General features: G+C 48.7%; 1 protein-coding gene across 5 annotated transcripts in view; it reads left to right on the top strand.

The window, feature by feature from the left end:
- Positions 1-23110, top strand: part of LOC311112853 (uncharacterized protein) — a gene marked incomplete at its 5' end in the record, with an annotated part of 30426 nt that extends 7316 nt beyond the window's left edge. For 4 of the 5 annotated variants that reach the window (XM_084155984.1, XM_084155987.1, XM_084155985.1 and 1 more), the window contains 10 exons: positions 7644-7785; positions 16118-16163; positions 16321-16463; positions 16627-16779; positions 17210-17381; positions 19217-19470; positions 19679-19786; positions 20719-21079; positions 21281-21369; positions 21455-23110. In XM_084155984.1, the coding sequence (XP_084012110.1) occupies positions 7644-7785; positions 16118-16163; positions 16321-16463; positions 16627-16779; positions 17210-17381; positions 19217-19470; positions 19679-19786; positions 20719-21079; positions 21281-21369; positions 21455-21877 (1891 nt within the window). In that variant the 3' untranslated portion in view covers positions 21878-23110. The remainder of the gene's footprint in view (positions 1-7643; positions 7786-16117; positions 16164-16320; positions 16464-16626; positions 16780-17209; positions 17382-19216; positions 19471-19678; positions 19787-20718; positions 21080-21280; positions 21370-21454) is intronic. The other variant, XM_084155986.1, reaches the window with a different exon arrangement.
- Positions 23111-23297: the final 187 nt, after the last annotated feature.

The raw sequence follows: 23297 nt of genomic DNA on the forward strand, positions 1-23297 counted from the left end.
CACATACATTTTCCGATGCATTACCGATTTGTACAGTGCTGTGAAAAAGTATTTGCCCCCTTTCAGATGTTGTCTATTATTGCATATTGTTAATACTGAATGTTATCAGATCTTCAACCAAAACCTAATATTAGATAAAGGGAACCCGAGTTTACAAAAAAATAAGTTATTTTATTTATTTAATTAACAAAGTTATCATAACACCCAACTCCCCTGTGTGAAAAAGTAATTGCCCCCTTACACTCTAACTGGTTGTGCCACCTTTAGCTGCAATGACTGCAACCAAATGCTTCCTGTAGTTGTTGATCAGTCTCTCACATCGCTGTGGAGGAATTTTGGCCCACTCTTCCATGCAGAACTGCTTTAACTCAGTGACGTGTGGGTTTTCAAGCATGAATTGCTCGTTTCAAGTCCTGCCACAACATCTCAATTGGGATTAGGTCTGGACTTTGACTAGGCCATTCCAAAACTTCAAATGTGTTACTTTTTAACCATTTTCATGTAGACTTGATTGTGTGTCTTGCTGCATGACCCAGCTGTGCTTCAGCTCACAGACGGATGGCCTGACATTCTCCTGTAGAATTATCTGATACAGAGCAGAATTCATGGTTCCTTCTATTAAGGAAAGGCTTCCAGGTCCTGAGGCAGCAAAGTATCCCCAAACCATCACACTACCACCACAATGCTTGACCGTTAGTATGAGGTTCTTACTGTGGAATGCAGTGTTTGGTTTTCGCCAGACATAAATGGGACCCATCTCGTCCAAAAAGTTGATGCAAGTTTGCCAAAAAGCACCTGGAAGCACCTGGATGACTCTTGGAAGAATGTTCTATGGACAGATGAGTCAAAAGTATAACTTTTTGGATGACATGGGTCCCATTATTTATTTTCCAATAAATTACTATTAAGAAGGAATTTGCCTGGAGGTTTTAATTCTAGGCGTAAACATATTTCAACATGTCCAGGCAATAACAGGCTACACTGACAACTTGAGCTTGGCTCCCAAGTTTCTAAACCATTCCAAACCATCTTTGGTATAGTGTCGCCATAATATTGGAATTGAGGAAGTGTGATCATAATCATTATTTTCACGATCTGCAGTAGACATCCTAAATGCAGATGTGTGCTAAACAGTGCACTTGCACCTGAGATGCATTTTTAGGCTATGGATGAGAAAGTTATCTTGTCATTTCCAAAAGTTCTGTTTAGTTGGAAGGCTGCTTTGCGATCTATGAACAGCAAGGGTTGCATTAAAAAGTTGACACATGTAGGCCCTTTTTATAGGCTATGCGCAGCACTTTGTTTTAAGCATCAATTGATCTATTTAGTTAGGCCTATTGTTTTCTTGCTCAAACCACGAGCAACACCTGTCAAACTCAGACATTTCTCTCAACACAGGGATGTCCATTTGCATTGGACTAGCAATATAAGAGGACCGTGGAGTTGTTTTTTGCGGCTGGAATTATTTACACACAGGTGTTCAGAGCACGCTAGATACAGTGCGTTCGGAAAGTATTCAGACCCCTTGACTTTTTCCACATTTTGTTAAGTTACAGCCTTATTCTAAAATGGTTTAAATTGCTTTTTTTTCCCCCATCAATCTACACACAATACCCCATAATGACAAAGCAAAAACAGGTTTAGAAATTTGTGCACATTTATTAAAAATAAAGAACTGAAATATTACATTTACATAAGTATTCAGACCCTTTACTCAGTACTTTGTTGAAGCACCTTTGGCAGCGATTACAGCCTCAAGGCTTCTTGGGTATGATGCTACAAGCTTGGCACACCTGTATTTGGGGAGTTTCTCCCATTCTTCTCTGCAGATCCTCTCAAGCTCTGTCAGGTTGGATGGGGAACGTCGCTGCACAGCTATTTTCAGATCTCCATTGATGTTTGATCGGGTTCAGGTCCAGGCTCTGGCTGGACCACTCAAGGACATTCAGAGACTTGTCCCGAAGCCACTCCTGCGTTGTCTTGGTTGTGTGCTTAGGGTCATTGTCCTGTTGGAAGGTGAACCTTCACCCCAGTCTGAGGACCTGAGAGCTCTGGAGCAGGTTTTTGTCAAGGATCTCTCTGTACTTTGCTCCGTTCATCTTTCCCTCGATCCTGACTATTCTCCAAGTCCCTGCTGCTGAAAAACATCCCTACAGCATGATGCTGCCACCACAATGCTTCACCGTAGGGATGGTGCCAGGTTTCCTCCAGATGTGATGCTTGGCATTCAGGCCAAAGAGTTCAATCTTGGATTCATCAGACCAGAGAATCTTGTTTCTCATTGTCTGAGAGTCCTTTAGGTGCCTTTTGGCAAACTCCAAGCGGGTGGTCATGTGCCTTTTTACTGAAGAGTGACTTCTGTCTGGCCACTACCATAAAAGCCTGATTGGTGGAGTGCTGCAGAGATGGTTGTTGTCCTTCTGGAAGGTTCTCCCATCTCCACAGAGGAACTCTGGAGCTCTGTCAAGAGTGACCTCCCTGACCAAGGCCCTTCTCCCCCGGTTGCAAAAATTCCCCAAAACTTGTTTTCACTTTGTTATTATGGGGTATTGTGTGAAGATTGAGTAAAAAAAATGTTTTAATCAATTTTAGAACAAGGCTGTAATTTAACAAAATGTGGAAAAAGTCAAGGGGTCTGAATACTTTCCGAATGCACTGTAGCTAATTAACACAGGTGGTTCCGTCTGTCTTCCGTAAACAAGAGCTGCAACATGGAGATATGGGCGTTTGGGAACACGAAGCCTAACCCTATAAAGGTGCAAAACACAGCTACACGTGCGCCCGGGCGACATTAATCGAACCCCCTCTATCATCCCTGCCTCAGTTGTCTGTAATGTGAATGTTTCTTTGGAATTTAACACGTTGAACACATCCTTCTGGGCCCGGTTTCCCAAAAAGCATCTTAAGGCTAAGTTCGTTAGATCCTTCGTAGGAGCATTGTTAAATCTCTGAACGGTTTCCCAAAACCAATGTTATTAACATTGCACTTGAAAACGCTCGTAATCTAACGCCTAACTCAGACCACTCGTAGAACAGTGCGTCATTAGATGTATTTTTGCCCTGCTGGGACACTTTATACACAGATCTCTGCTAAACATTGAATCGCATGGTTTATACGTCTCTCTCTGTGACTGCTGATGACTTCAGAACAAAGTTGACTACAAATACAAAGTTTCCAATGTCTTTGCAATTGATACAAACAAGTGAGGTATAAAAAGATGCTTCAAATGAAAACTGCGATGACTGCATCAAAATATAAACAGTAGGGGCCCGGGGTAATCATATTGAAATACATTTAATATTAAATCAATTGAGTTCTATTTTGATACTTGTAGGCTACTATCTAATTTGTCTCTATATTTCATGTGTAGTCTAACGTGTGCAATGATGTGCCAAATCAGCGATTTTAGTCCATTTTTATTGGGTAAGCATTAGAATAAGCCACCTCAATATTTGCAGCCATAGGTGGTAATAGGAGCTGATCTGTCATCAGTATTGTAAAATAATTATAATGTTAAGGTAAGATTTGAATGGAGAAAGCTGATCCGATTTTAATTCTCCCTTTCTTTCGATACTATAAGTATTGACACATACTCCAATTTATCGACCGTTCTCTCTGCGTGTTGTTTTGGGAAACACGTTACATCTTCGGCCGTTGTAGGAAAGATACATCGTTAAAGCACTCCTAAGCTCCATCGCTATCAGGAAACCGGGCCCTGGTCATTGATCTGTGGATGGATAATTTGACTCCAGGAGTGGATGGACGTCTCAAGGTAGCGATCAAGAGTTTAAAGATTATAATAAAAGCAGGAAGCACCATTAAAACATGTGTGTGCAGATATATATTTTATGGGTCTTGCCTTTGCCAGAAGATACCGACCCTACCCTTACGCTTGTTTACACTGAGCTGCACTGGGGTCTGAACGCAATCATGGTTACATTAAGACACCTTGGAGCCGGCGTGAGATATGGGTTGGAAAACGTACCTCAATGCAGACTACTAGTTTTCCCGGAAAACTGCCCTTTTCATCCTCCGCTAGCAGTAGCCACAGCAGCTATTATGGAATGGCACTTCATGCTGAACTAGAAAGGAGCTTATTGGCTGACTGCCATTCCAAAAATGGCTGCAGTGGCTACTGCTAGCTAGCAGGAGGACGAAAAGGGCAGTTTTCTGTGAAAACGCAGTATTTAAAACTTCTCTATGTATGAGTGTGGATGATGTAAAATGTTGAGTATAGTTGCGTATCCCATCCCTGCATTGAGGTAGATTTTCCAACCCATATCTCATGCTGGCTCTTAATGTAACCATGATTGCATTCCGACCCCAGTGCAGCTCTGTGTAAACAAGGTAATGGTCTGTATCTTCTAGAAACTCTTGCCTCATCATTAAGTTTTAATGTCCATCTATGTCATGAGTGAAGTATGTTTCATGGGTTTTGTGTTTTTTGATGAATGACACATTGTTTGACTTAATTTCTAATTTGGACATTTGACACATGGATATATTGGAAAGAAAATGTGAACGGTTTATTCCATATAGAGATGACGCATTAAATTGGCCATAACACCACACCCAGATTTTGCCACGTTTTAGCATGATCCATTGTAACTACTCTACTACTGCCAAATGTCAAATTCGTTGTTACAAAATAGCGATAGCATCCCTTCACATACCGACAGCATTGTAAACAGTCAATTATTACTTGCGCGACTACTAGTTATAGAAAAGGCAAGGAAGGGGCAACGGTAGTCGTATTTCTTGTTAGGCGTTTAATGAGGCACCCCACAGCCGAAGAGAGACGGTTAGTGCAATCCGGGATTCTTGGGACACCCCTTTCCTAAACTAAACCAAAGATTATCTATTATATTGAAAAGATAGCAGAGTGACCGCTCTAACTATAGAAAGACATGTCCTCAATGATTTGAAGGCAGGGGAGATCGGGTGGGACTATTCTAGCCAGTGAGCGGGCAAATACGCGTGTGAACAACAGGCACACAACTGTCGTTTTTCTCAAAGTAGCCGGAATGCCATCCACTTATCAGTACATTTGTAACAGGCTAAACATAACAAAACTTATATAGGATAAAAGAAGCCTCGCGTAATTCGACACTCTCAGACCTCCATACAAAAAGGGCTTATCTCACGCGGACAGATGTTGGGCAGGGTAAATCCTCTCGCTTCGCCTTTCCCTCTCTGCCTTAACCCCTACAATAACTCCAACCAGTTGAAAATTGGGCTCCCGAGTGGCGCAGTGGTCTAAGGCACTGCATCTCAGTGCTTGAGGCGTCACTACAGACCACCTGGTTCGATTCCAGGCTGTATCACAACCGGCCGTGATTGGGAGTCCCATAGGGCGGCGCACAATTGGCCCAGCGTCGTCCGGGTTTGGCCGGGTGAAGGCCGTCATTGTAAATAAGAATTTGTTCTTAACCGACTTGCCTAGTTAAATAAAGGTTTAAAAAAATATATATATATAAAAAAAAATCGTCTTCAATGGGGGTGACGTCAGAGTCGGAGGTCCCAAGGATCCCGGATAGCGAACTATTTCCCCCTCTCGGCTCGCTATCCAATATGGCCGTCGTGCGTGTATTGGTACTCTGATATCGTCGCAGTGCACAAACCCGGCAGCCGCAAAAGGATTTCTCGTCCTCGATTTCAATCCGTGCCTGACTGGAGCAATCGATTGCGATAGTGTTAGGTGTCGGCGGTTTGAGCCAGACAATATGCTATCAGAAGGGACCAAAAACGGGTAAGATAGAGAGCGAAAGGTTAGGCATTACGTTGCTAGATTTGCTTCATCGTAGTAGCTAAGGCGCAGCCAGTGCTGATTGTCACTTGTGTCATGTCTCAACCGCTCGTTCACCCTGCGCGTCTGGTGCCCTAATTAAATTATCGCTAAACATACGTTGTCACTGTCAGCGGTGGGCTTTTGATTACTAGACTGACACGAAGTGTGTTACATTACATACATTCGTCGTGCACGTGAGTCTCGCTCTCTCCGCGTCCACGTGGGGTGTGGATCCGTTGGACTCGTGTTCGGGGATGGGAGATACCAGGGTAACTCCGCAGTCATTCAAGTTTATTAGTACCAGAAAATACATATACGCAGATAAGTAAGTACTAAAACTGGTAGTAGTTGGATCAAACGCGACATACTGAGAATCATGCAGAAGCTTATGAATTAAACAACGAATTACTTCCTCGTTGTTCTTGACTCGTCGTAACATGTTTCAGTTTAGCTTGTGTGTGTGTGTACTAAAGCTCACCTACACTCGCTGTGTGAATCAAATGGCTGTTTAGAGACCATTTTATATATCTGAATGTACACTACCTGTCTCGCTATGACTCCAGTACATGAATAGATATACTGCCTGTCTCACTCTGTATGAATGTCTTACTATATGAATACAGTGTAGGTAACGACTCTCTCACTTCAGAGGTAGGGTATGACTGATTAATTGTCCACCTCCTCTCCCTCGTCTTTTATGCTTCTTTTGTCAGGTTAGTTATTGCTGTGGAGAGGAGATGGATGGTGTCAGACAGAGCCATGTATAAATATATATGGCTCTGGTGTCAGATTAAGAGTCGTGATGATGATAAAGAATACTGTTCATGTTGTTAATGAGCAAGTGTCACCATGGGAGATAATTTAATACACAAGACATGTGTTGGCCATTGTGGGTGGGTGCCCTTATGGTGTGTCATAATTCTCCACCTGGCAAGGCTGGGGATGAGGCTGTCTCCTGGGGGTACTATATGGACTATCAATGGTCAATGTGGAGTAAGGATTAAGTTATATAAATGAGGAAATGAAAAAAAAAATGGGGGGCCTCTTTAGCAAAGAGGCAGTCCTCCTTCCAACGAACACACAAACGAACACACACTCTTAATGATTACATCTGGGACCGGCTGCTCCTCCACTGCTGCCCCACTGGGGTGGAGTTCTAGTTGACATATGTCCCCTGGCCCCTCATAGGCCTCAGATTGCAGGTGTGTGTTCGGAGTGTGTAAGAGACACACGCAGAACAATGGCTTCACTTTTTTGGTGTGGACGATGTGGAAGGCTTGAGGAGTCCAATCGGTTATCAGTCAGTGACATTAGGATGACCCTGTAAGTGATCTCCTCAAAATGTGTGTACGCGTGTGGTCTTTGGTTAGTCAGCAGTGCATGTCTTGGTTGGTCAATCAGTGTGACTGACCGTATGAGGAGTTTGTTTTGAGGAGTATTTGTGACCTCGTAGCTGGGTCGCTGGGTGTCAGTTGGCTGTTTGGTGGTGTGAGAAAGTTATTTATAGTTGCACTGTCCCAGATAACTAGCCTCAACCAACCTTCCCTTCTCTCTCTCTCCGTTTCCTGTGTCTTCTCGCTGTCTTGTCATGATCTGTCCTCTGTGTGTGTCCGACTCTCTCTTTACTAGAGGTATCCTCATCCATCCATCTTCTCTTATTTTTTGATGAGGGACACATTTTTGTTCCTTCCTACTAGATTGACTTTTTAGCTTTCATGGCTAATGGTTGTAGGTAGGACTAAATACCGCATCTTTGCCGTTTTTATGTGTTTTACGATGACATGCTCTTCATTCAGATCTTTGTATGATAATACATCATCTCTCTCTACTATCCTCTCTCTCTCTCTTCCCCAGGGAGGAGAAGCAGTCTTCCCTGTCGGAGCCGTCCGGCCCTGGCCCTATGGAGGTGGTGGAGAGGACAGACCCAGAGGACTCCAGGGCCCCCCAGCCCACCCCCGAAGGGGACCCAGAGAACAGTGAGGGCCGCATGGAGGAGGTAAGGCCGCTGAGAGGGAGAGGTGGGGGCCTGGGCGCATGGGGATAACTGGGGCTAACTCTGGGGGGGGGGGGGGGGGGGGGTCAGTGGATGTTTCAGGAAGTAACCCCCTCGTCCTATGGCTTAGTCTGGTACAGGCTGTGTCCCAAGTGGGACCCTGTTCCCTACATAGTGCACTACTCTGTTTTGACCGGAGCCCATAGGGTGCGCTAGAAATAAAATTGTGCACTATAGGGAATAGGATGCCAATGGGACACAGCCCTGGTTTGAGACAGTTAAACGTCCATTGATGGATATTTGTGGATGTTTCAGGGTAACAGTGAACGAACATACTAACCCCCTTGTTACTATGGCTTAGTTTGATACAGTTCAAATACCCATAGGTAGATTCTTCTCTCCACAAATGGGACTAAACAAACTAACCTAACCTCTTTGAAACAGCTAGCTAAATGTCGATAGATACTGTTCGCAACATACACTCACACATAGACATGCCACACACACGTTATTCTATATTCTTCTATATCTGGAGGTTTTCATAGAGCAGTTGCTTTAGCGACTGGACTGCAGGTGGTTCATCACTAATGGGGTGTGAAATTAGACGTGAACTCCACATGGACTGCATGCGTGCTCCACATCTCAATGTTGTTGGGTCATTTGTGTGTGTGTGAGAGAGAGGGTGAGTCAGGGTAATCTACAGTCACATTGCTCATTATTATCACAAGCTAACAAAATACACACGCACATAAATATGCATTTAACATACATTTTCCAAATCCTATTATGACCATACACGTAATACTACAGAGCCATCAAGGGTAGGCAGAGTCAAATGTATTTGTTTGGCCATTTTGAAATGAGCGTAAACCTTCCTTCCCTTCTTGTTAGTCAGATCCAACATAGTAAACCAACAGTGGTCAGTGGCTGAACGGACCACTAATTTCAAATGACAATAGTCCATTATGAGAACTTCAGAGCATTCTGCACTTTTACACATTTCAGATTATAAACTAATGCAATTGCTATTCAGCGAAGCAGTTCCTTTTGAAATGGCTCACCCTCACTGTGTGTGTGTGTGTGTGGGGTTGTGACCTCAGGGTTTGCATGAGTAATAGCCCCTGACAGTGTGCAGGAAGAGATGCATCAAGTCTCTCCCTCTGCTTTCCCTCATTTTCTCTCTACATCCCTCTGTCCCGACTCGGTCTCTGTCCCGACTCTCGCTCTCTGTCCCGACTCTCGCTCTCTGTCCCGACTCTCGCTCTCTGTCCCGACCCGCGCTCTCTGTCCCGACCCGCGCTCTCTGTCCCGACCCGCACTCTCGCTCTCTGTCCCGACCCGCGCTCTCGCTCTCTGTCCCGACCCGCGCTCTCGCTCTCTGTCCCGACCCGCGCTCTCGCTCTCTGTCCCGACCCGCGCTCTCGCTCTCTGTCCCGACCCGCGCTCTCGCTCTCTGTCCCGACCCGCGCTCTCGCTCTCTGTCCCGACCCGCGCTCTCGCTCTCTGTCCCGACCCGCGCTCTCGCTCTCTGTCCCGACCCGCGCTCTCGCTCTCTGTCCCGACCCGCGCTCTCGCTCTCTGTCCCGACCCGCGTTCTCGCTCTCTGTCCCGACTCGCGTTCTCGCTCTCTCGCTCTCTGTCCCGACTCGCGTTCTCGCTCTCTGTCCCGACTCGCACTTTCGGCTCTCTGTCCCGACTCTCGCTCTCTGTTCCGACTCGCGCTCTCGCTCTCTGTTCCGACTCGCGCTCTCGCTCTCTATTCCGACTCGCGCTCTCCCTCTGTCCCGACTCGCGCTCTCCCTCTGTCCCGACTCGCGCTCTCCCTCTGTCCCGACTCGCGCTCTCCCTCTGTCCCGACTCGCGCTCTCCCTCTGTCCCGACTCGCGCTCTCTCCCTCTGTCCCGACTCGCGCGCTCTCCCTCTGTCCCGACTCGCGCGCTCTCCCTCTGTCCCGACTCGCGCGCTCTCCCTCTGTCCCGACTCGCGCGCTCTCCCTCTGTCCCGACTCGCGCGCTGTCCCGACTCGCGCGCTCTCCCTCTCTCCCGACTGGCGCGCTCTCCCTCTCTCCCGACTGGCGCGCTCTCCCTCTCTCCCGACTGGCGCGCTCTCTCCCGACTCGCGCGCTCTCCCTCTCTCCCGACTGGCGCGCTCTCCCTCTCTCCCGACTGGCGCGCTCTCCCTCTCTCCCGACTCGCGCGCTCTCCCTCTCTCCCGACTCGCGCGCTCTCCCTCTCTCCCGACTCGCGCGCTCTCCCTCTCTCCCGACTCGCGCGCTCTCCCTCTCTCCCGACTCGCGCGCTCTCCCTCTCTCCCGACTCGCGCGCTCTCCCTCTCTCCCGACTCGCGCGCTCTCCCTCTCTCCCGACTCGCGCGCTCTCCCTCTCTCCCGACTCGCGCGCTCTCCCTCTGTCCCGACTCGCGCGCTCTCCCTCTGTCCCGACTGGCGCGCTCTCCCTCTCTCCCGACTGGCGCGCTCTCCCTCTCTCCCGACTGGCGCGCTCTCCCTCTCTCCCGACTGGCGCGCTCTCCCTCTCTCCCGACTGGCGCGCTCTCTCCCGACTCGCGCGCTCTCCCTCTCTCCCGACTGGCGCGCTCTCCCTCTCTCCCGACTGGCGCGCTCTCCCTCTCTCCCGACTGGCGCGCTCTCCCTCTCTCCCGACTGGCGCGCTCTCCCTCTCTCCCGACTGGCGCGCTCTCCCTCTCTCCCGACTCGCGCGCTCTCCCTCTCTCCCGACTCGCGCGCTCTCCCTCTCGCGCGCTCTCCCTCTCGCGCGCTCTCCCTCTCTCCCGACTCGCGCGCTCTCCCTCTCTCCCGACTCGCGCGCTCTCCCTCTCTCCCGACTCGCGCGCTCTCCCTCTCTCCCGACTCGCGCGCTCTCCCTCTCTCCCGACTCGCGCGCTCTCCCTCTCTCCCGCTCTCTCTCTCTGTCCCGACTCGCGCTCTCTCTCTCGACTCGCGCTCTCTCTCTCTCTCCCGACTCGCGCGCGCTCTCTCTCTCTCTCCCGACTCGCGCGCGCTCTCTCTCTCTGTCCCGACTCGCGCGCTCTCTCTCATTCCCATGATCTCTTTATTTATTTTGGTGTGACTGCTGTTTTAAAACCCCATTGATTGCTTTGTTACGAAGGTGCCCATGCCTCTTCCATTGCCCCTAATGGTACCTGCGTACTACTACTACTACTGCCACCTCCTCCTCCACTACTACTACTCCTCCTCCTCCAACTCCTGCCCCGCTATGCCCAAGCGCCTCGGCTGGACCTGAGCTAGGCCCCAGAGTGAGAGCTACTACTACACCACACCTGATTGCACTGAGGTAGCCTCAGAGAGAGAACCAGAGAGCCTGAGCCACCAAGGCCTCCCCTAACCCCCAGCACTGATTCAGCCACAGAACCAGAGGCTGAGCCTGCAAGTCCTCCCCAGAACCAAAGCCTCCCCTCCAGCCCAGCCCTGAGCCAGCCACAGGGCCTGAGACTGACCCACCAAAGCCCAGAGCTGAGCCAGCCAAAGAACCAGAGGTTGAAAAAAAGCCACCCCTAACCTCCAGCCCAGTCATTCGCTGAGCCAGCAGGAACACAATAACATCACACCAGAGGCCCTCTGTTGCCACAGCAACCAGCAACAGAACCCTGGGGAGGGAATCCCACTCACTAAACTGCCTGATGGAGAGGGAGGGAGGGGGACGTTGTCTGCTGCCGTCGCCCTCCCTTCCTTCCTTCCGCCATTTTGTGGAGAAACTAAAGCTACAGCTACTCTCCGCACCAAGAGAGAAGGAGCATGTTCTGCCAGACTTATCACAGACAGGATGACTTCCTGCTGTTTATCCCTGTGTCTCCATGCCAGTCTGCCCCCTACTGGTCGAGAGGACTATAAACAGGCAGGAGCCTTTCTGCCTCATGGACTTGAATGAACAGGGCCCACCTACACACTGATGAGGCCCATCCAGATATCATCAGGGCCTGATCATCTGAAACGACACCAAGTTGACTTTCTCTGATGCATCTCCCAGCTATGTGTCTTCAATGTAGACACTCGAGTGGATTATTGAAATGGATTTAAAACATTATTTTGGACTACATATTTTTTCATAAGACAACCGCTGAGTGCGAGAAAATATGGAAATGTTTTGTTGCTACGGGCCCTTTCATTGGCTCATTGGCTCGTTCCCTTGTTCCGAATGCTACTATTGGCTTGGCCTGCCAGGCCAGCAGCCAACCTGGACCTTGATTGGCTGGTCAATCCTCATTAGAGACTATTACAACCTTCTGGATTTTATTTGAACGTTTCACTTGCATCAAAGATACTCAAAGCAAAGTCGAAAGGACATATTTTGGCGAATCTGGTTGCAGAGTACACACAGAATAAGTCATCAGTATGTGTGCTTATAGCCTGCACTCTGAATTCACAACTATTGAACATCTCCCTACGGCTTCCCCCTCACGGAACTTTTGACACTACACCAGCCACTATGGATTTAAACTTTAATCTGTGGTCTCATTGGACTATTGGTTATTACACAACCAGAGGCTTTTCAGTTGGAACTTTTCAAGTCTACAGGGCACGCAAATTCTGTCATGGACATCAAGCGATCCGATTTGTTTATATTGGGACTTCCAAAGTTTTGACCCCCTTCTACCAATATTAATCGACGAACCAACAATTCATGAACTCCTTGCCTAACAAGCAAAAGGCAAAATGACTCTAATCAAGCAAAGCACCAGTCAAAAAGTCCAAAGTTAAGATCACTTCCTGCCTGCCAGCTAATCACCATTCAGCACACTCAAATCGAGTACCGCCCTCACTCCTCTGCCTTCTCTGATTGGACCCTTGTTGCCTAGATACAGTACACAATGCCGTGCGGTTGGGCCATAGCCAAGCCAGTGGGGAATCAGGTGTCAATGGTACCAGGAAATGACTTGTAATTTTTCTCTCTATTTGAGATGTTTTTTTGTTTTTCTTTTAATTAACTATTAAGAAAAGAAATGTCAGTTAGTTTCTTCTCATATCTTTTTGGTTGTTTACTTCAAGACAGGAGGATTGACTTCATTTTGCTATGTGTAACTCAGTATAACCCCTTTTAAACTCACAATTACTGCAGTTTCAATTTGATAAAAAAAAATAATAATAATTTGAGCTCCTAAAGCTGATATCTAGCCTATCCTAAGTGTCTGCATACATTTCCTGGCAGATCACCGTCCTTTATTTGAATCCTCCACTGAATTGGAACTGCAGTATCAGCCCAGACCTGTTCAGGTGTCTCTGGTCTGACAGACAATGTCTCCAGCGCCCACCCCTCCACCTCTGTGACATCGAACACTCAGTCGCAACCCAAACAGCGACTCACAACATTAGTTCCTGTCATATTTTACGTTGATGTTTAGGCACCAATACAAATGTAAAATGTAAGGACTACATGTAAGGGCCATAACGAAGACTATACAGGATTATAAACAATTGATACAGTTCCAGTACAGTCGGTCTCTGCTTACCACACACAGGAAGAGCCAGACACTCAAGTCATTATTAACGATCAGCTCAAGGGTATCCTCCCGACTGTCTAGTATGCTGGTCTGAACATTAACATCCTAGACCCAGAGGCCATAAAGATGCATTAACACAACGCCCTTTATCACTCCACTTGGAGCTAAAAGGTATTAGTCAATGTCAGTCAGTCAGTCTTCTACTCAACCAGCTGAGGTCTCGATCAGTGTAGCAGAGGAAAGCTAGTTGATGCCTTTTATGTATTATTTTCTATGTACTTGGTTTGTACTCAATGGGCACTACATCCACAGCAACACAGCAGGATTATATTACCACTGTGTCTACAAGAACACACCAACACATACCAGTAGGAGTTGTCTGGTGATTAGCCTAGCTACACCCACAGTAACACAGTAGGAGCTGTCTGGTGATTAGCCTAGCTACACCCACAGTAACACAGTAGGAGCTGTCTGGTGATTAGCCTAGCTACACCCACAGTAACACAGTAGGAGCTGTCTGGTGATTAGCCTAGCTACACCCACAGTAACACAGTAGGAGCTGTCTGGTGATTAGCCTAGCTACACCCACAGTAACACAGTAGGAGCTGTCTGGTGATTAGCCTAGCTACACCCACAGTAACACAGTAGGAGCTGTCTGGTGATTAGCCTAGCTACACCCACAGTAACACAGTAGGAGTTGTCTGGTGATTAGCCTAGCTACACCCACAGTAACACAGTAGGAGCTGTCTGGTGATTAGCCTAGCTACACCCACAGTAACACAGTAGGAGCTATCTGGTGATTAGCCTAGCTACACCCACAGTAACACAGTAGGAGCTGTCTGGTGATTAGCCTAGCTACACCCACAGTAACACAGTAGGAGCTGTCTGGTGATTAGCCTAGCTACACCCACAGTAACACAGTAGGAGCTGTCTGGTGATTAGCCTAGCTACACCCACAGTAACACAGTAGGAGCTGTCTGGTGATTAGCCTAGCTACACCCACAGTAACACAGTAGGAGCTGTCTGGTGATTAGCCTAGCTACACCCACAGTAACACAGTAGGAGTTGTCTGGTGATTAGCCTAGCTACACCCACAGTAACACAGTAGGAGCTGTCTGGTGATTAGCCTAGCTACACCCACAGTAACACAGTAGGAGCTGTCTGGTGATTAGCCTAGCTACACCCACAGTAACACAGTAGGAGCTGTCTGGTGATAAGCCTAGCTACACCCACAGTAACACAGTAGGAGCTGTCTGGTGATTAGCCTAGCTACACCCACAGTAACACAGTAGGAGCTGTCTGGTGATTAGCCTAGCTACACCCACAGTAACACAGTAGGAGCTGTCTGGTGATTAGCCTAGCTACACCCACAGTAACACAGTAGGAGTTGTCTGGTGATTAGCCTAGCTACACCCACAGTAACACAGTAGGAGCTGTCTGGTGATTAGCCTAGCTACACCCACAGTAACACAGTAGGAGCTATCTGGTGATTAGCCTAGCTACACCCACAGTAACACAGTAGGAGCTGTCTGGTGATTAGCCTAGCTACACCCACAGTAACACAGTAGGAGTTAGAGCTCACGCTAACACACCAGGAGTGGTGTACTTTGGTTGTCTAGTGATTTCTTACAGTGCTTCAGCCACACCAACACACAGCAGGAGTATATTCAGGCGTTCTCTAGTGATTATCTCCCAGTGTCCTTTGAACAAAGGTGGGGGCGAACGTGTCTGGAGTCTCTCTGTATCGACCAAGCCCCCCCACCCCCCCACCTCTCCTCTCTCTATCCCCCCACCTCTCCTCTCTCTCTCTATGCCCCCACCCCGCCTCTCTTTCTATCCCCCCACCTCGCCTCTCTTTCTATCCCCCCACCTCGCATCTCTCCATGCCCCCACCTCGCCTCTCTCCATGCCCCCAACTCGCCTCTCTCCATGCCCCCACCTCGCCTCTCTCCATGCCCCCAACTCGCCTCTCCATGCCCCCAACTCGCCTCTCTCCATGCCCCCACCTCTCCTCTCACCATGCCCCCACCTCGCCTCTCACCATGCCCCCACCTCGCCTCTCTCCATGCCCCCACCTCGCCTCTCTCCATGCCCCCACCTCGCCTCTCTCCATGCCCCCACCTCGCCTCTCTCCATGCCCCCACCTCGCATCTCTCCATGCCCCCACCTCTCCTCTCTCTCTCTATGCCCCCACGTCGCCCCTCTCTCTCTATGCCCCCACCTCGCCTCTCTCCATGCCCCCACCTCGCATCTCTCCATGCCCCCACCTCGCCTCTCTCCATGCCCCCACCTCGCCTCTCTCCATGCCCCCACCTCGCCTCTCTCCATGCCCCACCTCGCCTCTCTCTATCCCCCACCTCTCCTCTCTCTCTATCCCCCCACCTCTCCTCTCTCTCTATCCCCCACCTCTCCTCTCTCTCTATCCCCCACCTCTCCTCTCTCTCTATCCCCCCACCTCTCCTCTCTCTCTATCCCCCCACCTCTCCTCTCTATCCCCCCACCTCTCCTCTCTCTCTATCCCCCCACCTCTCCTCTCTCTCTATCCCCCCACCTCTCCTCTCTCTCTATCCCCCCACCTCTACTCTCTCTATGCCCCCACCTCGACTCTTTCTCTCTAACCCCCCACCTCTCCTCTCTTTCTATCCCCCCTCCTCTCTCTCTATCCCCCACCTCTCCTCTCTTTCTATCCCCCCTCCTCTCTCTCTATCCCCCACCTCTCCTCTCTCTCTATCCCCCACCTCTCCTCTCTCTCTATCCCCCCACCTCTCTCTCTCTGTTTAGTCTGTTTTGTCCCAGTATCTGGGTCTCATCTCGCCCCACACCCCTGGGGTATCTGTTATGTCCTCTCTGTCGTTCCAGAGCACCACTCTTAAAGCTTTGGCCGCACGCAAGATCTCTTTGACCAGTGAGTATTACCAGTTGACCTTTTTACAGATTCTCACCTCAGTGAATCAGGAATTGTATGTCTTCAATCTGTAATTTACAATCAAAAAGGGTAAAAGTTTTCCCCTCATGTTATCACTATTACACAATCTGTGATACTAACCTGTTGTTTCTCTCAGCAGGCAGTAAGACGTCTCCAGAGGGAGCAGCAGCAGGAGAGGCAGACTCGGGGACCGCCGCTGGGAGGAAGAGGAGGTGGGGATCCAGCACGGCCGTCACCGCCAAGAAACCATCCATCAGCATCACCACAGACTCACTCAAGGTACTGGAGTGGACGAACGGAGGGACACGCACATGCATTCTGACAATCGACTAGTAGATCAGCAACTCATGGGGAGAAAAAGAACACTACATTTAACTTCGGAAAGAACATGAATTCAAAGTTGTTACATTAAAAATGATTGACCTCCTCCCCCCCCCCCCAGTCTCTGATCCCAGACATCAAGCCCAGTCAGGAGGCTGTGGTGGATCTCCACCCAGACGACATCCAGCTGTCTGGGGACGAGGACACCTCCTCCACCACCAGGGAGGACCAGGGCCTGGACAAGGACCTCAAGATCAGACGCACCGTCACACAGGTGGGGAGTACATGTGTGGGGCTTTCATGCATAAAGCCACAGTGTCTCACTCAGAAAAATATAGACTTGAACTGTTGATGCTAGTTCAGACGTAAAGTCACACGAGAGCTGGGAGTCGGGAATACCACTGCTACACCTGTACTGGAGGTGTACTGATACAGGCTACAGGGGGTCAGATGGGTCCCCTGTTTAGTAGGCTACTGGATCATACACAGACATCTATGTAGCAGTACTGTACGGAGGTGGAATCTGAACCACCATGCAATCTCTTGAATGATCACATGACGTTAATAATAGTAATTGGAGACATACTGGTAGACTCCATGTAGATTTAAAATGGCTTTAGGTCATCTTTCCCCCACTCACTGTGGTATTATTAGGATCATCCTGCAATCAGCTGTAGTGATTACATTCTCTCCTCCATTCACAGGTGGTCCCAGGTGAAAGCCAGGAGAATGGCCAGGGAGGACGAGAAGAGGAGGAGGAGGAGAAACGGGAGCGTGACAGAGAGAGGACACACAAAGAGAAGAGAAAGGACAGCTACTCAGAAGACACCATGGAGTGTCAGTCCTCTACAACACAGGACGCCGACACCAAGAAAGGTAACTAACCACAGGGTTGGGGTCAATACCATTTCAATTCAGAAAGTAGACCCAATTCCAATTGGACATTTTCATCATTGAAAAGCAGTGAAGAGAATTGGAATTTCAGTGTATTTCTGAATTGACTGGAATTGAAATGGATTTGACACCAACCCTGAATTACCACACAACAGTTCTGAAGTGTAACACCATGTCCACCTTCCGGAGACATTTGAAACCCCACCTCTTTAAGGAATACCTGGGATAGGATAAAGCAATCCTTCTACCCCCCCCCCACACACACAGCGGAGTCGCTCACCACCTTCCGGAGACATTTGAAACCCCACCTCTTTAAGGAATACCTGGGATAGGATAAAGTAATCCTTCTACCCCCCCCCCCCCCCCCCCCCCCCAAAAAAAAAATTGTAAAGTGGTTATCCCACTGGCTATAGGGTGAATGCATCAATTTGTGAGTCGCTCTGGACTAGAGCGTCTGCTAAATGACGTAAATGTGCCCTTGAGCAAGGCACTTAACCCTAATTGCTCCTGTAAGTCGCTCTGGATAAGAGCGTCTGCTAAATGACTTAAATGTAAATGTAAATCTCCCAAGCCTCTTAGGCAAATACACTATATACTCAAATGAGTGGATTTGGTTGTTTCAGCCACACCCGTTGCTGACAGGTGTATAAAATCAAGCACACAGCCATGCAATCTCAATAGACAAACATTGGCAGTAGAATGGCCTTACTGAAGAGCTCAGTGACTTTCAACGTGGCACCGTCATAGGATGCCACCTTTCCAACAAGTCAGTTCATCACATTTCTGCCATGCTAGAGCTGCCTCGGTCAACTGTAAGTGCTGTTATTGTGAAGTAGAAACATCTAGGAGCAACAACGACTCAGCCACGAAGTGGTAGGCCACACAAGCGCACAGAAATGGGACCGCAGAGTGCTGAAGCGCATAGCATATAAAAATGTTCTGTCCTCGGGTTGCAACACTCACTACCGAGTTCCAAACTGCCTCTGGAAGCAACGTCAGCACAATAACTGTTCGTCGGGAGCTTCATGAAATGGGTTTCCATGGCCGAGCAGCCTAAGATCACCATGCGCAATGCCAAGCGTCGGCTGGAGTGATGTAAAGCTCGCCGCCGTTGGACTCGAGCAGTGAAATGCGTTTTCTGGAGTGATGAATCACGCTTCCCCATCTGGCAGTTCCGACGGACAAATCTGGGTTTGGCGGATGCCCGGAGAACGCTACCTGCTCCAATGCATAGTGCCAACTGTAAAGTTTGGTTCGGGCTAGGCCCCTTAGTTCCAGTGAAGGGAAATCTTAACGCTACAGCATACAATGACATCCTAGACGATTCTGTGCTTCCAACTTTGTGGCAACCGTTTGGGGAAGGCCCTTTCCTGTTTCAGCATGACAATGCCCCCGTGCACAAAGCGAGGTCCATACAGAAATGGTTTGTCGAGATCGGTGTGGAAGAACTTGACTGGCCTGCACAGAGCCATGAACTCAACCCCATCTAACACCTTTGGGATGAATTGGAACCCTGACGGCGAGCCAGGCCTAATCGCCCAACATCAGGGCCTGACCTCACTAATGCTCTTGTGTCTGAATGGAATCAAGTCCCTGCAGCAATGTTCCAACATCTAATGGAAAGCCTTCCCAGAAGATTGGAGGCTGTTATAGCAGCAAAAGGGGGACCAACTCCATATTATTGCCCATGATTTTGGAATGAGATGTTTGACGAGCAGGTGGCCACATACTTTTGGACATGTCTATTGTGACAAACCTCTAACCCATTTCTTTCCTACTTTCTCCCTGGCCTTTCCCCCCTTCTCTCTCTCCATCAGTCACTCCCAGTGATACTCTGGTGCGTCGCTCCATCAGTCAGCAGAAGTCTGGTGTGTCTGTTACCATCGACGATCCTGTCCGCACAGACAAACAGCCCTCACCGCCCAGAGGCAAAGTCTCCAACATCGTCCACGTCTGTAACCTGGTGCGACCTTTCACCCTGGGCCAGCTGAAAGAGCTGCTGAACAGGACAGGCTCTGTGGTGGAGGAGGGCTTCTGGATCGACAAGATCAAATCTCACTGCTACGTCACTGTGAGTAACGCTCTCTCTTGCTCACCCTGTCTCTCTCGATCTCTCTCTCTCTCTCATACCAGTTATCATTGTCTGTCTGAGAATCAAGTCTTGTCAGATTATTTATTCCCAAATTACTTGAGCCCTGATGGCTTTGAAAGTCCACACCACACCATTGTTTTTCAAATAATTGGCCATTGTTTGTTGACCTGTCTCTCTCTCCTCCCAGTACTCCAGCACAGAGGAGGCTGTGGCCACACGAGCTGCTCTCCACGGGGTGAAGTGGCCCCAGAGCAACCCTAAATTCCTCAGTGTGGACTTCTGTGAGCAGAATGAGGTAATTCTACTCTACCCTCTCACACCCAACAGGGAACAACCGGATAGTAATAGTAAACGCTAGAATTCCAGGAAGAGCCCTGATGAACTAATGGGTATCTTCATAAACTAGCTTGGGAAAGAAATAGCTGGCGCTTCACTCAGGCATAAAGGAATGTAACCCAACAGAAGGAATACCTCGGTCTATTGTGTGTAGATCATGTCTATAAAGAGAGTATATATCATTTAGATGTTTTGATTTTTTTTAAACAGATAAAAATACACCTTATGGAACAGTGGGGACTGTGAAGCAACACAAACATAGACACATGCATACAATCCATAATAATAATGAATACAACCACACATTAAACCCTTCCTCTCCTCTCTTATCCATCCAAGAAAGTGTTTAAAGTGATAAAACACTGCTGCCCAGGGCCTCCCAAGTGGCGCAGCAGTCTGAGGCACTGCATCGCAGTGCTAGAGGTGTCACTACAGACCTGGTTCGATCCCAGGCTGTATCGCAACCGGCCGTGGTCGGGAGTCCCATAGGGCGGCGCACAATTGGCCCAGCGTCGTCCAGGTTAGGGGAGGGCTTTACTTGGCTCATCGCGCTCTAGTGATTCCTTGTGGCGGGCCGGGCGCCTGCAGGCTGACCTCGGTGGTCAGTTGAACAGCGTTTCCTCTGACACATTGGTGCGGCTGGCTTCTGGGTTAAGCGGGCGGGTGTTAAGAAGCACGGTTTGGCGGGTCATGTTTCGGAGGACGCATGACTCAACCTTCGCCTCCCGAGCCCGTTGGGGAGTTGCAGCGATGAGACAAGATTGAAAATACTAAAATAATAATAATACAAACAAATAACACTGCTGCCCATGTAAAAATGTACCTCTCCTCTCATTCACCCTATTTTCCTCTAATTCATCCTTTCTTCCCCTCATTCTCTCCCTTCTCTAGCTGGACTTCCACAGAGGTCTGCTGACCGTGGACCCCAGAGAGGAGCATCGCCCCCAGCCTGCTGTGGGTCCTGGAGGTCCCAAAGTCCGTCCGGGGGGGCTGCCCCCTCTGATGCCTGAACGGGACGGGCGTGGGGACCGCGGGGCTGTCGGAGGGGTGCGGGACCAGTGGGCGGAGAGAGAAAGGGAGATGGAACGCCGGGAGAGGACCAGGGCGGAACGCGAGTGGGACCGGGACAAGGTCCGAGACTTCGGAGACAAACCAGGAGAGGTGCGGGAGAGAGGGAGGAGATCTCGCTCCCTGGATAGAGAGAGGAGGCGGAAGGAGAGGGACGGGAAGGAGAGGAAGACCGACAAAAAGGGTGAGAGGGGTTTTAAGCCTTGCAGAAGCTCCTGTTAGATAGATAGCACATTAAAACTGACTTTTGAAAGTATTGTTACTACATCATGTTACTGAACACCTCAAAATGTCCTAGCTATGTTCGTAGCCTATAGCTATGATGTTCAGACGCTCACTCGCTCCCCCTCTCTCCTCCGTCCTCCATTTTGATCTGTTCCAACAGAAGAGCCTCCTGCCAAACTACTAGACGACCTCTTCAGTAAGACCAAAGCAGCTCCCTGTATATACTGGCTTCCCCTCACTGAGGAACAGGTTAGAGACACACAAACTCATCCTAATGCAACAACTTGATAGGAGTGTGTGTGTTGTTATTAATGACCTTTGTTGGTATCTCCAGGCAAACGAGAGGGAGAAGGAACGGGAAGAGCGACAGAAAGAACGAGAGAGGAGGCGGAAAGAACAGCAGGAGGAGGAGGACAAGAAGCGAGAGGAGGAGAGGAAGGAGAGAATAAAAAGCAGAGAGGAGGGAGGAGCTGCGGTCAGCACTGGAGGTGGGAGTGTCCGGGGATCTGAGGGAGACCGGGACAGAGAGGGGGAGCGAGGGAGGGACAGAGAGGGGGAGCGAGGGAGGGACAGAGAGGGGGAGCGAGGGAGGGACAGAGAGGGGGAGCGAGGGAGGGACAGAGAGGGGGAGCGAGGGAGGGACAGAGAGGGGGATAAGAGGAAGGACAGTGGTGGATTCAAACCCAGAGGTCCCGACGCTAAACCCTTGTCCGGGTTCCGCCGTAGCCGTAGCAACCTCCGAGACAGACGCCGCTGAGAGTGGTGACAGTCTGACGTAGCGGGAGAGATGGCGGGAGAAAAAAGGAGGGATGCAATCATGTGACACACAATTGGAACACTGCAGAAAGAGAGATCTAGTCCCCCTCCTTTACCTTTAAAACACTTCCATTATCTTCATGGTAGTAGTCTGTTCCTCCTACCTAGTTAACTGTCCTTTAGGCCAAGGAGACTCCCATTTAGAAAACCTCACTTTGTAATGCTGTCTGTCTCACATTTACATGTATAAACTACTTGGTCACATGTTGATTGTTAGTGAAGTGAAAATGGCTGCCTCCAAAATGGTACCCTAATTCCTACACACGGGCCCTTGTCGACAGTATTGTACTATATAAGGAATAGATATGGTGCCATTTCAGACACAATCTCTCTTCCTCCGTCATCAGTCTGTCTGCCAGCCCATGTATTGGGTGTATGTGCGTCTTCCTCATACGAAGCAGTTGAGGCCTATTCTGAGCTCTGTAAATTGTCCTGCATTTTAACCAGAGATGGAAACTGAGGAATGGCGGTTTGGCTCCCTCTAGCTAGTGTCCGCTGCACTCTTGCGGCTTGGAACAAAGTTAAGACTCTTCCCTGTAATAATCAATTTAAAAATAGCAGACCAGCCTACAAACATGTTCTAGAATCAATTTTAATATTCCAAAATCCTTTTGAAGTAATTTTTTTCTACTACCCCTACCAAGGCCCTTTGTAGGGTCATGTGAAGGTTATATTTTCTCCTTTGATGTTTTATGATGAATCTTGTCAATCTCAGCCTTGGATGGGTTTTGTGTTCTAGTGTGTGTGGTGGTCCAATATCCCTCTCCACACACTTAAGGTTACAGCTGGTAATGTGTCATTACACTGAAAACATCATATGCTTAAAAAAATCATACTATGTAACTGTCCTTTTGCCTTGTCAGATGGGAAGGGACATTCGTGTGGGGTGGGGGACTGATTTCATAGACGCACACCTGGTATGTATACTGTTATGGGTGGGGAGGGGAACCAAAAGCACTGAGACAATCAGTGTGGCACTGGAATTACATTTAATTGTCCCATTTTTCTGTCTTTCTCCTCCAGTCCCTTGTCATTGGATGAGTTTAAAACTTAATTATCTACCGTTTTAATATTGTTAATTTTACGATTTTAGTTTAAAGCATTCTTATTTGGCTCATTTGTTTGTTTCCTGTAAGTGCTGAATGTACAAATAAATAAAATATATGCAAAGTTAGGTGTTGTGTGATAGCGCATTCTTTATCACATTGTCCTTCTCACACTCCGTAATGTTGATCATGTTCCCAGTACTGTTGAGTCAACAATGGATTATTTGGGAGATTAGCTCATGTATTTTCCCTGTTGAGTATACGTGCAAGCATGCTATCCTGAATACTAGATTTGAGTTCCACCTTCTGGACAAA

This window comes from Coregonus lavaretus (genome assembly GCF_964263955.1).
Source record: "Coregonus lavaretus genome assembly, chromosome: 39".
Taxonomy (NCBI): Eukaryota; Metazoa; Chordata; class Actinopteri; order Salmoniformes; family Salmonidae; genus Coregonus; species Coregonus lavaretus.